Source organism: Gekko japonicus, unplaced genomic scaffold, assembly GCF_001447785.1.
Source record: "Gekko japonicus isolate JY-2015 unplaced genomic scaffold, Gekko_japonicus_V1.1 scaffold2867, whole genome shotgun sequence".
NCBI lineage: Eukaryota > Metazoa > Chordata > Lepidosauria > Squamata > Gekkonidae > Gekko > Gekko japonicus.
This window is the reverse complement of record NW_015166509.1, coordinates 183,441-198,677: the sequence shown is the minus strand read 5'-3', so window position 1 is coordinate 198,677 and position 15,237 is coordinate 183,441. Positions and strand designations below refer to the sequence as shown.

The 15,237-nt window shown below is 46.6% G+C and overlaps 1 protein-coding gene across 1 annotated transcript in view; it reads left to right on the top strand.

Annotated features, from left to right (window-relative positions):
- Positions 1–10,839: 10,839 nt before the first annotated feature.
- The window catches only part of LOC107111296 (t-SNARE domain-containing protein 1-like), a gene marked incomplete at its 5' end in the record, with an annotated part of 129,528 nt that continues 125,130 nt past the window's right edge, over positions 10,840–15,237 (top strand). Inside the window, one exon of the mRNA XM_015412254.1 lies at positions 10,840–10,912. Within this exon, the coding sequence (XP_015267740.1) occupies positions 10,840–10,912 (73 nt within the window). The remainder of the gene's footprint in view (positions 10,913–15,237) is intronic.

The following is a 15,237-nucleotide window of genomic DNA, read 5'->3' as shown; positions in this document are numbered from 1 at the left end:
AGAGCGCCCCCACAGCCACTTACACCACCGCTTATTGTAAAGAGAGACCACCGGGGTGGGTGGGGTAACATCTTCCATCACCCCAGCCTTCCCCCCCCCCCGTTACACAAGATGTTAGGAGTCATATGTGCATCCGTTGAAATGATTTTGAGCTGTTTTAAGTTGTTTTAATTCTGTATTTTGTACCATGTAATATGTATCCTGAACGCACTTGGTGCCTTATTTAAGCCGCCCTGAGCCCGCTCGCGGGGAGGGCGGGGTATAAATGTCATAAAATAAATAAATAAAATGAATGAATGAACAATGCGGTAGGACTGGGAACCCAAAAACAGAATGATCACGAGAGCAGTCTACAGTGGGAGGGGTCAACAGTGGGAGGGCTCCTAGTGTCCTGGCCCCACTGCTGGACCTCCTGATGGCACCTAGTATTTCTGGCCACTGTGTGACCCAGAGTGTTGGACTGGATGGGCCATTGGCCTGATCCAACATTGGCTTCTCTTATGTTCTTATGTAGATAAACATCTGGAGCAGAGGTCCACCACTGGCTATTAGCCACAAGGTATAGATAGGAACTCTCAGGCTGGGACAAGTGATGCTCTGTCATCTTGATGCTTGCGGGGGGTCAACAGTGGGAGGGCTCCTAGTGTCCTGGCCCCACTGCTGGACCTCCTGAGGGCACCTGGTATTTCTGGCCACTGTGTGACCCAGAGCGTTGGAGTGGATTGGCCATTGGCCTGATCCAACATTGGCTTCTCTTATGTTCTTATGTAGATAAACATCTGGAGCAGAGGTCCACCACTGGCTATTAGCCACAAGGTATAGATAGGAACTCTCAGGCTGGGACAAGTGATGCTCTGTCATCTTGATGCTTGCGGGGGGTCAACAGTGGGAGGGCTCCTAGTGTCCTGGCCCCACTGCTGGACCTCCTGAGGGCACCTGGTATTTCTGGCCACTGTGTGACCCAGAGTGTTGGACTGGATGGGCCATTGGCCAGATCCAACATTGGCATCTCTTATGTTCTTATGTCTACAGTATAAGAAATACAATGAACAGTGAAATGAGCTAGGAATAGGAATGAGGCATTGTGTCGGCAAGGGCTGCATCTGTCAGGCAAGGGGGGATGCTAGGCTTGCCAACCTCCTGGTGGTGGCTAGAAATCTGCTATTACAGCTGCAGATCAGATATCCATTCCGTAAGCCTTGAATCTCCTGGATGGATTCTCAAACGATGCAACTGTAAAACAAAACAAAACACTATAACTTACACGCTCCTCTCTCTGCGCATCAGCTCCCTTTCCCCAAACCAGAATTATCCCAATCCTGGGAACAAGCCCTGATCACATGACACTTGAACACATGAAGCTGCCTTAGAGTGAATCAACATTGGTCCATCAAGGTCAGTCTTGTCTACCCAGACTGGCAGCACCTCTCCAGGGTCTCAGGCAGAGGGTCTTTCACATCACCTACGACACTATTATGGATTATTATTTTTAACTGGCGGAGCTGGGGATTGAACCTGGAGCCCTTCGGCACGCCAAGCAGCTGTTCTGCCACTGAGCCACAGCCCTTCCCCCCCGGAGCAAACCCCACGACCCTGCTCGCGATGTGCCTTTGGCTTCACTTCTCTAGTGCCCGATTGGATGATCTTCCAGCATCACATAAATATGGTTCTCGAGGCGAAAACAGTTCAGTTCTCCTGGTGGTTGGTGGAAAGGGCTATCGAGTCACAGCCAGCTTATGACAACCCCATAGAGTTTTCAAGACAAGAGATGCTCAGAGGTGGGTTTGCACCTCTGTATAGCAGCCCTGAACGTCCTTGGTGGTCTCCCATCCAAGTACTAACCATGGCCGACCTTGCTTAGCTTCCGAGATCTGATGAGATCGGGCTAGCCTGGGCCATGCAGGCTGCGTTCTTCTGAATTTCCTGTTAAACAGTTACTTGGGTAGCCATAAGAGAACATAAGAACATAAGAGACACCAATGTTGGATCAGGCCAAAGGCCCATCCAGTCCAACACTCTGGGTCACACAGTGGCCAGAAAGACCAGTGCCATCAGGAGGTCCACCCAGCAGTGGGGCCAGGACATTAGAAGCCCTCCCACTGTTGTCCCCCCCCCACCAAGCACCAAGAATACAGAACATCACTTGCCCCAGACCGAGAGTTCCTATCTCTACCTTGTGGCTAATAGCCCCTGATGGACCTCTGCTCCATATGCTTATCTAATTCCCTCTTGAAGCCGTCCATGCTTGTAGCCGCCACCCCTTCCTGTTGCAGTGAATTCCAAGTGTTAATCACTCTTTGGGTGAAGAAGTACTTCCTTTTATCCGTTCTAACCCGACCGCTCAGCAGTTTCATGGAGTGCCCACAAGTTCTTGTATTGTGAGAAAGGGAGAAAAGTACTTCTTTCTCTACCTGCTCTTTTCCATGCATCACAGGTACCATAGAGTTTTAAACCCGAATGCTAGAGTGTCCCTCGACGACGTGCCATTTGTGATGAAGTCACTTCCGGGTGACATCATTGTGGCACGTGCACACATAGGCACCTGGACACACAGCCTCTCCCCCCACTTGTCCCTACCTGGCAACCCTATCCCCCCCCCGCTCTGAGAACACTTTTAAAGGGAAACCAGTCCTCCAGAATAAGGAGGGTGTCACAGGTAGTCTTATTTGCTTGGTATAATCAAGGGATTCTGAAGGGCCAACTCTTCCTCACAACAACCCTGTGATGTAGGTTAGGCAAAGAGAATGGCGAGCAAGGCCACCCAGTTTCATGGCTGAGCAGGGATCCAGGTCTTTGCTCTCTTAGTCTGACCGTTGAATCGTGCAGAAACATTTCTGTATGTAAGTTAAAGCCAAATTAAACTTTTTCCCCTCTTTGTCACACTGTGTGCTTCTCTGGCTTTGTTCGCTATCCTTTACAATCCACAAACCGGTGCTTCTTTTGGTTTCCAGGAAAGAAAAAAAAGGTATATTTAGCTGTGGCCAGTGGGTGCCCCGGGAATTATCACTGGCCCACATTGTGCAATTGTAACCAACATGCCCAATGAGGTAGAAAACTCTTAATGAGCTTTGAATCTCTGTGATCTTCAAATCACAGAGAGTCAGATTCATTCCCTCAATGCAGACAATGCAACCGGATCACACAATTTCTTTGTGATTCATTAACCTGCCAGCTGTGGGGTGGGGAGCCTTGAATCTTCAGCCTCTTCTGTCCGTGAACCTGTAGACTGCCTCTGCTGGGAGCAACATCCAGCGTTTTAGCTCTGTGCTTTCAGAGATGAATTGTGCATTCCCAGCAACTGCGGCCATCTGGCCCATTGAAGGGGGTTGCGTTTGGTGCTGAGCTAAAAGGGAAGAAGGGAAGTGCGACAATTGGTGTTTGGGAGCTAAGCTGGTTTTATCTCCTGTCCTCTGGAGAACCGCCTACTCCCGCTGTTGAAGTCGCCAGCTCTGGTTTAGAAAAGCCTGGAGATTTTGGGGGTGGAGCTTCGGGAAGGTGCGGTTGGGGGAGAGAGACTTCAGCAGGGTATAATGCCATAGAGCCCCCCCTTTAAAGCAGCCATTTTCTACAGGGGAACTGATCTCTGCCATCTGGGAGATCTCCAGCCCGCACCGGGCAAATGGGAATCCTATCTCCTTTCCGTTTTTGTCCACAGCCCCCTGTTCCTTAGTTCTAGACACATGCAACAGAAGGGAGGGGGCGGAGCATCTGCTTGGCATTGCAGAAGGTCCCAGGTTCAATCCCCGGCATCTCCCGTTAAAAGGATCGGGCACTCAGTGATGTGAAAGGCCTCTCCCTGAGGCCCTGTAGAGCCGCTGCCAGCCTGAGTGGGCAATACTGACTTCGATGGACCGAGGGTCTGATTCAGTAGAAGGCAGCTTCTTGTGTATTTCCATGTGCTGTGTTGTGTTCTGTATGTAGACGCACTGAATGTACTCGAGTGAAAATGCAACTTCCACTCGGCATTGGTGGATACATCGCTAGCCTCCACTGCCGGACCCCAAGCGATGGCTGTGTAGGTTTGAGGGTTCAATAATGACACAACACACAGAGATCTGTTGAAGCTCTCTGACCAAGTTCTCAAGCTGTCTCTCTGCCCCAAGCTGTTCTGCAGAAATGGATGTCAGTGGCGTTTTATTAGGCTCACACATTTCTCCCCCCCCTCTGCCCTGTACAGTGAAAATGTTACAAGAAAAAAGACTCTAAACTAAGATCACAGTATGTTCTTAACAGAATGTTCTTTATGCTGAAACTATCCTATCTTGCCCACTGTAGCCAAGTTTATTTTCTCAGCAAACTCATGCAGACTCAGCAGACCTTGTGCACTGCTTGCCAATCTCCCGGTGAGAACTTGAACTCCCGGGCATGCCTCACAGGAGTTTTTCATTCCCACATGGCTGACTTGGAATTTTGGCACCCCGACAAAAGTCCTCTTGAGAGGAGAAGAAGAAGAGATTGGGCTTATACCCTGCCCTTCACTAACTGAAGGAGTCTCAGAGCAGCTTACCATCTCCTTTCCCTTCCCCTCCCCACAACAGACACCCTGTGAGGCAGGCGAGGCTGAGAGAGCTCTTTTGAGAACTGCTCTTTCCAGAACAGCTCTGACAGAACTTGTGACTGACCCAAGGTCACACCAGCAGCTGCAAGTGGAGGAGTGGGGAATCAATCCCGGTTCTCCCAGATCAGAGTCTGTGCACTTAACCACTACACCAAACTGGCTCTCAGCATTAGTCTAGAACCCTTTTTATATGCTGGTCTCCTGCGTGTAAAGGGTTGTGTTTTGTTTTATGTGGAAGACCATACAAAGATATTATCAGATGGGTCCCTTTATCGGTCTACAGGAGAAGAGCTAGATGGGATTCCTGTTGTCCCTTAAAGATAACAACATTTCCAGGGTATAGGTTTTCAAGAATCAAAGCTGGGATCTTTGACTCTCAAAAGTTTAAACCCTCGAAAACGTGTTGGTCTTTCCCATGCTCCTGGATTTGAATCTAGTGGTTAAATCTGCGGACTCTAATCTGGGAGAACTGGGTTTGATTCACATGCAGCTGCTGGATGACCTTGGGCAAGCTGTAGTTCTGATAAGAGCTGTTCTCGAAAAAGAGCAGTTTCTGTCAAGAGCTCTCTCAGCCCCACCTACCTCACAGGGTGTCTGTTGTGGGGAAGGGAAGGGAAAGGAGTTTGTCAGCTGCTCTGAGACTCCGAGTGAAGGGTGGGGTATAAATCCAATCTCCTCCTCCTCCTCCTCCTCTTCGCCTTCTCCTTCTCCTCCTCCCTTTTTAATTTTTTTTCCCTTTCTTTTTTTTGCCATCAAGTCGTAGCTGGCTTACGGTGATTCTGTGGGGTTTTCAAGGCAAGAGCAATTCAGAGGTGGTTTGCAATTGCCTGCTTCTGCATCTCAGCCCTGGTATTCCTTGGAGGTCTCCCTTCCAAGTCCTTGCCAGAGTCGGCCCTGCTTAGCTTCTGAGATCTGATGAGATCGGGCTTGCCTGGGCTATCCAGGTCAGGACCGGGCAAAGATGGATCAGCTGAATGTATCACTTGGATGCCCCGTCACGTTCAAGGTCAGAGATTCGATTTGGTGCAGTCATTTCTCCTACTTATTTAATAGAGTGTCCTTTCCCTCAGACGATGATGTGTGCGAAAGAGATCTGCCAAGGTTTATGTCAGTATATTTCGCAAAACCGTTTCTCCGCAGAGTGGCATTCAGTGGTCAGGTATGGGGATGCACGAGGCAGTTATAATGGAACTGGTCTTATTTCCCCAACTGATGTGTGTTTAGGTTTATTTTTAATCCACCCTGAGCCTTTCGAAGAAGCTGAATAGAATTTTGGATTAAATCAATAAACGTGTCATTAACAACGGAGCCAGTTTACTGCCCTTTCTTTGGAACGGGGACATGATTAAAAAGTTCCAAAGCGCTAGCATCAAACTCACAGGCCTATACAGAACTGAATCCATATTTCAGATTTACCTCTTCAAAATGGATGGGTTTTTTTCTTTCTTTCTTTTCTTTAACAAAGGAGGTGTTTTTGACACTGAACTTCCAATCCTTTGACAGGGTTGTCTTTTGCAAAACTCTTGGGAAGAGGGAACTCAAGTTCGAGGCGCTCAGAATCTTGTTGCAGTTCTACTTTAAAACAAACAAACAAACAAAACCCAGCCAGTTTGGTGTAGCGGTTAAGTGCGCAGACTCTAATCTGGGAGAACTGGGTTTGATTCCCCACTCCACATCCACTTGCAGCTGCTGGCGTGACCTTGGGCAAGCCATAGTTCTGACACAGCTGTTCTTGAAAAAGAGCACTTTCTGTCAGAGCTCTCTCAGCCCCGCCTACCTCACAGGGTGTCTGTTGTGGGGAGGGGAAGGGAAAGGAGTTTATAAGCTGCTCTAAGACTCTGAGTATAAATCCAATCTCCTCCTCCTCCTCCTCCTCCTCCTTCTTCCAGGGGCCTCACTACTGTTGGCTATAGTGGCTAAGAGCATGGACTCTAATCTGGGTGAAGTGGGTTTGATTCCCCACTCCTCACCATGCAGGTGACCCTGGGTCAGTCACAAGTCATTTCACAGCTGTTCTCTCAGGATCAGTCCTCGAAAGAGCTCTCTCAGCCCCACCTACCTCACAGGGTGTCTGTTGTGGGTAGGGGAAGGGAAGGCGATTGTAAGGCGCTCGGAGACCGAGTGAAAGGAGGGATATCAATCCAATCTCCTCCTCCTCCTCCTCTTCCTCTGTTGTTCTGTCCATTCCATTGTTGTTGTTTTTCATCACCACAGTGCTGTGACATATGCAAAGCTAAACAGGACTGTGTCTGGCTACAGGTCACCCAGTGAGTTTCATGGATAACCAGGGACTGAAGCGAGGGAGTCTCCGATCCTAGTTTGAAACGATAAGCACAGCAATGCATGGGATCTTTTCTGCTCTAGGGCAGAGGCCAAACTATTCATAACTTTCCAGGAGCCTTGTTTTTTCCAGCATCCTTTTTAGCTGACTCTCTTGACCAGCTTCAGTGTCCTTCAATATGCCCTCCAGGTCCAGGCCAGCCCGATGTCGTCAAATCTCGGAAACGAGACACGTTTGGTCATAATCAGGGTTCTTTTTGTAGCAGGAACTCCTTTGCATATTAGGTGACACACCCCTAATGTAGCCAATCCTCCAAGAGCTTACAGTAGCCCCTATAAGAAGAGCTCTGTAAGCTCTTGGAGGATTGGCTACATTAGGGGCGTGTCGCCTAATATGCAGAGGAGTTCCTGCTACAAAAAGAGCCCTGGACCTATAAGAACATGACAACATAAGAGAAGCCAATGCTGTGTCAGGCCAATGGCTCATCCAGTCCAAACACTCTGTCACACAGTGGCCAAAAATACCAGGTGCCATCAGGAGGTCCAGCAGTGGGGCCGGGACACTAGAAGCCCTCCCACTGTTGTCGTCCCCCCCCAGCACCAAGAATACAGAGCATCACTTGCCCCAGACTGAGAGTTCCTATCTGTACCTTGTGGCTAATAGCCACTCATGGACCTCTGCTCCATATGCTTATCCAATTCCCTCTTATAAGAACATAAGAGAAGCCAGTGTTGGATCAGGCCAATGACCCATCCAGTCCAACACTCTCTGTGTCACACAGTGGCCAAAAATACCCGTTGCCACCAGGAGGTCCACCAGTGGGGCCAGGACACTAGAAGCCCTCCCACTGTTGCTCCCCCCCCAAGCACCAAGAATACAGAGCATCCCTTGCCCCAGACCGAGAATTCCTATCTATACCTTGTGGCTAATAGCCACTGGTGGACCTCTACTGGTCCTAGTCAGTACGTCGATGGGAGTCCATCAAGGAACAGAGAAGAAGAAGAAAAGAGGTTTGATTTCTACCCCGCCCTTCACTACCCGAAGGAGTCTCAGAGCGGCTTACAAATTCCTTTCCCTTCGCCTCCCCACAGCAGACGCCCTGTGCGGTAGGTGGGGCTGAAAGAACATCTCTGAGAGAACTACGGCTTGCCCAAGGTCATTCAGCCAGGTGCAAGTGGAGGAGTGGGGAATCAAACCCGGTTCTCCCAGATTAGAGTCTGCGCACTTAACTACTACACCAAACTGTCTCCAGGGTCCCTACCCAGCAGGGCTCAGATATATTGTGGAATGCAGCTGTTAGTCAAAGGCAACAATCCTTGGGGTTTTTTTTAACAGATAATTTTTATTCATTTTTATAAACAGCAAAGATATACAAGGTAAGCATGAGCATAGGCGGCTCTCAATGGCTTCATACATTTCGTACAATTTGTCGGTATTATACAGTTTGAAAATTACCATAGACGCAGAGTGTTTATTACATCAGGTACTGTTTCTTCGGTAGATAGATGTACTAGTATGGGGTACCATATACATACAATGTCATTCTGACCACCTATGCTCAGAAACAAAACTTAGAGATATTCTGCAATACTTGGTTTAATGAGAAAGGTAACTTCATCTATCTAGTCCGTGCCTCTCAAAATGGTGTAACTTCCACCAGGCCATGATTTGATACTCTTTTATTAGTGTCACCAGAACTTTTGTTCCCCAGTCAGCGGTTATGAATATTAGCATAAATAATTAAAAGTTGAGCCTCTCGGAGACAAAAGGAGTCGGCTATATTTATGGGATGTTCTGCATCGCTTTGTTCGCTTCTTTTTCTTCCTCCTTCCTTATTCCTTGCATTTCTTCCCCCCCATTCCCCTTTCTTTCCTAGATCTGTTCACTGGCTGAGCATATTCAGTAATTCACAATGGCTCTCTCCGGCTTTATTACAAATTAATGAGATTCTTACTGCATTACATAATTAAGTACCGGAGTATTCACAGCCGCATAATGAACTCTCCCCGAAAGCGCATAGATTCACTTGGCACCTCTTATGAATTCATCACAGGAGAGAGTCTGGCTGTCCAAACGGCAGGATGGGAGTGATCCAGGCGTGCAGGCGCCACAGGTTCCAATCCCAAACAGCCCCGACCGTTAAAAATGAAATGGGTGTTACCCTGTTTAATACACAAGCAAATTGTGCTCTGGGGAAACTTTGATAACCAGTCTGGGAAAACGAGTCTTTTCTAGGGAAGCGCCACGAGAAGCCAATTCAGGAATATAGAAAATTATTTTGTCAGGATGCACCATTTGCCATATCCAGCACGGGCGTGCGGATTCCACACTAGGGATTGCTTGAGTTGGAATATGTATATCCCACCTCTCCGGAGGCCTGCAAGAGGAGGCTAACAAGATAAAAAGCGATATATCTTTTAAATTATTACATGTTGAAAATTTCAACATGTAATAATTTAAAAGAAAACTGCTATAAAATGATGTATAGATGGTATATGACACCAAAAAAGATATCAAATATAAGCAGTAATATGTCAAACAAATGTTGGAAATGTAAAAGAATAAGAGGGTTCTTTATACCATATGTGGTGGACTTGTGACAAAGCAAAAAACTTTTGGACTGAGGTCCATATAGAGATGGAGAAAATTATGAAAGGTAAAATTAAGAACGAGCCTGAAATGCTACTATTGGGACTTAAAATGAAAGAAGTCAATATTGCAAAACGGACTTTGATGTGGTATATGATTACAACTGCTAGAATGACATATGCTCAATGCTGGAAACAAGAAAGAACTCCCGGGATTTGAGAGTGGATAAAAAAGTTACTCTTTATGGTGGAAATGGACAAAATGACAAGAAAGCTTAAGAATCAGGAAGCAGAAGAATTCTTTGCAGACTGGAAAGACTTTAAAGAATATTTAGAGAAATACTGGGATGTGAAAAATAATCTATTTTGCTATGATAACTACTAAAGATAGAAGGACATTTAGAGTAAGTTTAAACATATAAGAACAATCGTTAAAAGATAGGTTACCTGAAGAACTTTAATATTGAAGAATGGGAAAAAGAGGGAAAATATAAGATTTGGACTAGAGCTTGGAGCACTGCGGGAAGTCAGAAGGGAGGTACTAGGAGAAAAGGGTATAAGATAGTAGATAAGATGATGTATAGTTTGACTTATTGTTGTATCCTAATAAAAATTGTTTGTTTGTTTTTTTAAAAAAGCGATATAATGATGTGATTCCGGGAGGTCTCCAGGCCCTGCCTGGAGATTGGCAACCTTATTACCACCAGGGGGTGGAAACTTCTTATTGTTTGCTTGGCATCGCCTGACTAACTCCTCCCTTTCCATGTATATTTATATTTGTATGTGTTCATTATGTTTTATTCGTTTTAAATATTTGAACACTACACAAATATATATTTTTTATTTTTAATGTTTGAGATTTTTTTAAATTTTTGGTGCCTTGGGGACCATGAGTGTGGTGAAAAGATGGCATCGAAACAGAGTCATCAACTTCCAGGTTGTGGCTGGAGATCTCCTGGGATTACAACTGAACAAAAGTTTATTTCTCCTACCTGGCAGCCAGGATCCTCCTGCCGGCTGCCAGGTAGAAGAAGAGGAAGAGATTGGATGTATATCCCGCCCTTCACTCGGAGTCTCAGAGCGACTTACCATCTCCTTTCCCTTCCCTTCCCCACAACAGGCACCCTGTGAGGTAGGTGGGGCGGAGAGAGCTCTTTCGAGGACTGCTCTTGAGAGAACAGCTCTGAGAGAACTTGTGACTGACCCAAGGTCACCCAGCTGGCTGCATGTGGAGGAGGAGTGGGGAATCACACCCGGTTCTCCCAGATTAGCGCCTGCACACTTAACCACTACACCAAACTGGCAGCCCTCATGTAACCAGAGGTTTCCTCAGCGCTGTTGAAATATCTGTTTGGCACTCGGATTGTACCAGAGCCTCATTTTCTCTTTTATCTTCTCATTTTCTTTTCCAGAGTGACATGTTGGATGTTAACCAAATCATCAAGGACCTGGCCTCCATGGTGTATGAGCAGGGAGAGACAGTAGGTAGGCATCAACCCGTGGAATCTTCTCCCCACCTTATTTTTTTGGGGAGGGTCTTTACATCTTGGCAACCTATACCCTAAGGATCTAGTTGGCCCAAGCAAATGATATGGTGTTAAAGGTGCGTTTTGGCCTGTATCTGTTGACTGAAGCTGGGACTGTCGTGATTTAGTGTTCCTCCAAACCTGCCTCTTCCTAGTGTTGCCAGCCAGTGTTCCCTCTAGGCTGCGTTAGTGTGAGCTAGCTCAGGTTTTTTTAGCCTCCGGCTCACACACATTTTTGTCTTGGATCAGGAAGGAGGGCTCCGGAGCAAACTACTTTATGCAGTAGGCAAATCGCTCGCTCACCACTTTAATGCCAGTAGCCCACACAGTAGAATTTTCATTCATAAGACTCCACGGCTTAGAGGGAGCATTGTTGCCCGCCCCCTGATGGAGGTGGGGGAATCTCCCGCCACCAGACCCTGCCCCCCGCCACCAATCAGCTGGCTGGCAGGGGGACTTACCAGGAGAGGGAGGGAGGCCCAGGCTACATCGCCGGCGGTGTGGTGATGTCACTTCTGGTGCACACCGGAAGTGACATCGCCATGTCGATGACATCACGATGACAGGGGTTATTTCCTGCGGGAGCGCACAGGAGCAGAGCTCCGGCAGTAAGGAGCCCAGAGGGCGGGCACATGACCTGAAGGAGTCTCAGAGCGGCTTGCAAACTCCTTTCCCTCCCCACAGCAGACGCCCTGTGAGGGAGGTGGGGCTGAGAGAGCTCTTTCAGGGACTGCTCATGAGAGAACAGCTCTGAAAGAACTTGTGACTGACCCAAAGTCACACTAGCAGCTGCATGTGGAGGAGTGGGGAATCAAACCGGGCTCTCCCAGAGTACAGTCCACGCTCCTAACCACTACACCAAACTAGCTCTCTACTTAAAGGGTTTTGCTAGAATGCAGTCCTAGCCAGTTAGGGGTCACATAGAGAATGTGATTATCATCCCATAAGCCCACACATCAAATCAGATTTGGCGAGGTAGGAAACTTGGTGAATAATACTGCCTTTCACACACTCTTTTCCCCCCAGTCCTGTCACCTAGATTTAAACAAATTTAAAAATAACCTCAGAAATTACTCTTTATTTCACAGACGTCTCCCCTTCCTTGCAAACACGTTTCAAATGTCCCCTAAAGTCACCAGAGTGATTGATGCTTATCGGAAATATGAAAATGTGCATTGATCAGCCGCACAGATGAGATATAATTGCTACTTCTCCCCTGCATCTGAAACAATATCTCCCCTCCTGGAAATAACAATTCCAGGAGCATCAACGCTCATACGAGAAAAAGCAGGAGACCCACAGGGACTTGCAGGGAACATCTCATTTTCACTGTATCATCTCCCCCTGACTATTACTGACATAAAGCAAGCCTTGAGGGCTGGCTGTACAGTGTGGTTGCCTAGCGATGGCTACTGAGGGCATTTGTTTCTTAAAGCTACAGGCACTGTTTTTATTAGTTGTGGGTTTAACCCCTATTTATTTATGTATGTATGCATTTATTTATTTATTTAAAGATTTCAGATTTTTTCCTGAAAACCTGGGGCATCCTCCGGGTTTGTAGAAAGATCAGTTTTGTCTGTTCATGGTTCCATTCTCTAGGTTTGTTTTTGTTTTTTTAATTGCCCACGTGTGGGCAAAATTTATTAGTTTTTTAGATATTACAGAAAAGAAAAAAAAGAAAGAGCACTGCATTTTAACATATCTAGCCAAAGATCTCGCTCACAACATCATTTTTATACGCAGATTACCATTTCCCCCCTTACTTTGGTTGTATTTCATTACATATACCTTTAAACCAAAATTCTATTCCCGATAACTAAATTAGCTATATCCTATCTGCTATATTTCATTTTATCTATAATATACTAATATTTATCTATTTTCTATACAAGAGAAAAAATAAAGATGGAAAGGAACAGATATATCTGAGTAGTTGACATTTCTAGTTGAAGTATATATTTCCTCCATGTTAGCATTCTAGTCCCTTTGAATTTTCTTTCACATTTTGACACAGTTAGCTTTCAAGCCTAAACATAGTAAACCATTCTCTAGGTTTAAGTATACACGGATTTGGCCACCTTGAGAATTAGATATATACCAATGGAGATCAGTGTACACCAGTGATTGAGTCTGAGCCGATCTGCAAACTAAAGGATCGGAAAAGTGTGTCCTCATGAAAACGACATATCTATGTTTGACAATAAATGTGCCATGTCACTTCTCAACTATCTTTGAAAATGACACGGGAAATTCCTCGCGTTCATTGTTGCCTTCCCCTGCAGTGATTAATTGTTTGAGAGATCTGTTCCTGTTGCCTTATAAGACCCTTCCAGCTGCCTCAGTTTTGAGCTGCGTCGATTGATCTGTAGAGAAGCGAGGAATTTTCTCTCTCTCTCAAAAGGCTGCTAGGAAAGATGACCTTTGCTTCTTGCAAAATATCCCAAGAAGGAGGCACCGTAAATGCCCTCTGGTCTACAGAAGCTGACCCTGTCACGGACCCGTCTGAAGACCGCGGGCCGTTCAGATCTGAAACTCCCGCTCCGTGATGGACGCGGAGGAAGCTCAGGGTGACGTTGGAGCCAATTTGGCACTGTCTTTGCTTGGCAGAGCTTTTTGCCCAGGATTTAACTTCTCACATTTGCTCAGGCTTCGGGAGACATATCAGATGTGAATGCCTGGCGTTGCGCCACAACAGACATCAGTTATTTCCGGGGCCCTCATGGCGGCTTCCCTTATGGCTAGATTTATATTCTGCGGAACTGGTGAGGTAGTCCGGGTGGTAGTGGTAGACCCTGTGCAAAAATGGGATGTTCCGTGTATTTGAAACTGGCATCACCCCCCATCACCACCACATACACACACTGTCTTGCATTTATACTGCTGGCAATGTTTGCCGATCCATTTCTTTCTAGTAAAATCCCCCTTTGATCAGTCACTGGAGCAAGCTGTCTCTTGGGTAAAGATCTACAAAGCTAACCGTTTGATTCATTCGATACGTAAGATACACGCCGGGAGTTGAGAGAGAACAGGGAAGTAAAAAGAAGGGCATTAAAGCAGACAGAAGATGGATCAGGGCATACAGTCGCCGCCCCCGGGCGATGGCTCCCTGAAGGCCCACAGTGCAAGTGGGATCACATTTATTTATTTATTTATTTGGATTTACTAGGCCACCAACGCTCCTTTCTAAGTTGTGGAGTCTTGTGAGCACAAATTCTACTCTGTGAGTGACTGGCATTAAAGTTGTGAGCCAGTGATTTGGCTACCACATAAATTAGTTTGCTCTGGAGCCCTCTTTCCTGAGCCAAGACAAAAATGTGTGAGCCAGAGGCTAAAAAACTGTGAGCTAGCTCACACTGACTCAGCTTAGAGGGAACACTGTAAGGCCACCCTTCCCTAAAAGTAGGGCTCAGGGCGGCTTACAACAAAACAATATACAAAAATCTCAATTTTAAAGACTAAGTTAAAACGGACCAATAAATACTAGTGGATAAAAGCAATATTCAGTGTTCCCTCTAAGCTGAGTTAGTGTGAGCCCACTCACAGTTTTTTAGCCTCCGGCTCACACATCTTTGTCTCAGCTCAGGAAGGGTGGCTCCAGAGCAAACTGATTTATGCAGCAGCCAAATAGCTCACTCACAACTTTGATGCCAGTAGCTCACCAAGTAAAATTTTTGCTCACAGGACTCCACAGTGAGCAGTGATGGCAAACCTTTTAGAGATCAATTGCCCAAACTGCGACCCTAAACCCACTTATTTATCACAAAGTGCCAACACGGCAATTTAACCTGAATACTGAGGTTTTACTTTAGAAAAAAACAACTCATACATTAACTTAAGATGATCCAAACAAAGTAAGGAAAGCAATCCCAAATGCTTTCATTTACTTAAAATTATTTGGCAGAGAATTCGACACTTTAATGATGGTCTGGGCTTGGCTGGGGCGATGGCACGCGTGCCCACAGAGAGGGCTCTGAGTGCCACCTCTGGCACTCGTGCCATAGGTTCACAACAACGGGCTTAGAGGGAACATTGCATACAATAGAAAGGATGGGGGGGGGAATTTCCAGCTCCCCAGCCTCCCTAGAGGGAGGGATTATGAGAGATGGGGAAACGTATGAGAGTGCCAAAGGGTTCCTCGTCGCTGTCCTCAACAAAAGGCCTTACATGCCATGTGGAAAGGTAATAACTCCTGCAGGGCACGGATGTCTTCCCACAGAGCGTTCCACCAGGTGGGGGAGAGGGCTGAGAACGCCCTGGCCCTGGTTGAGGACAGCCAGACTTCTC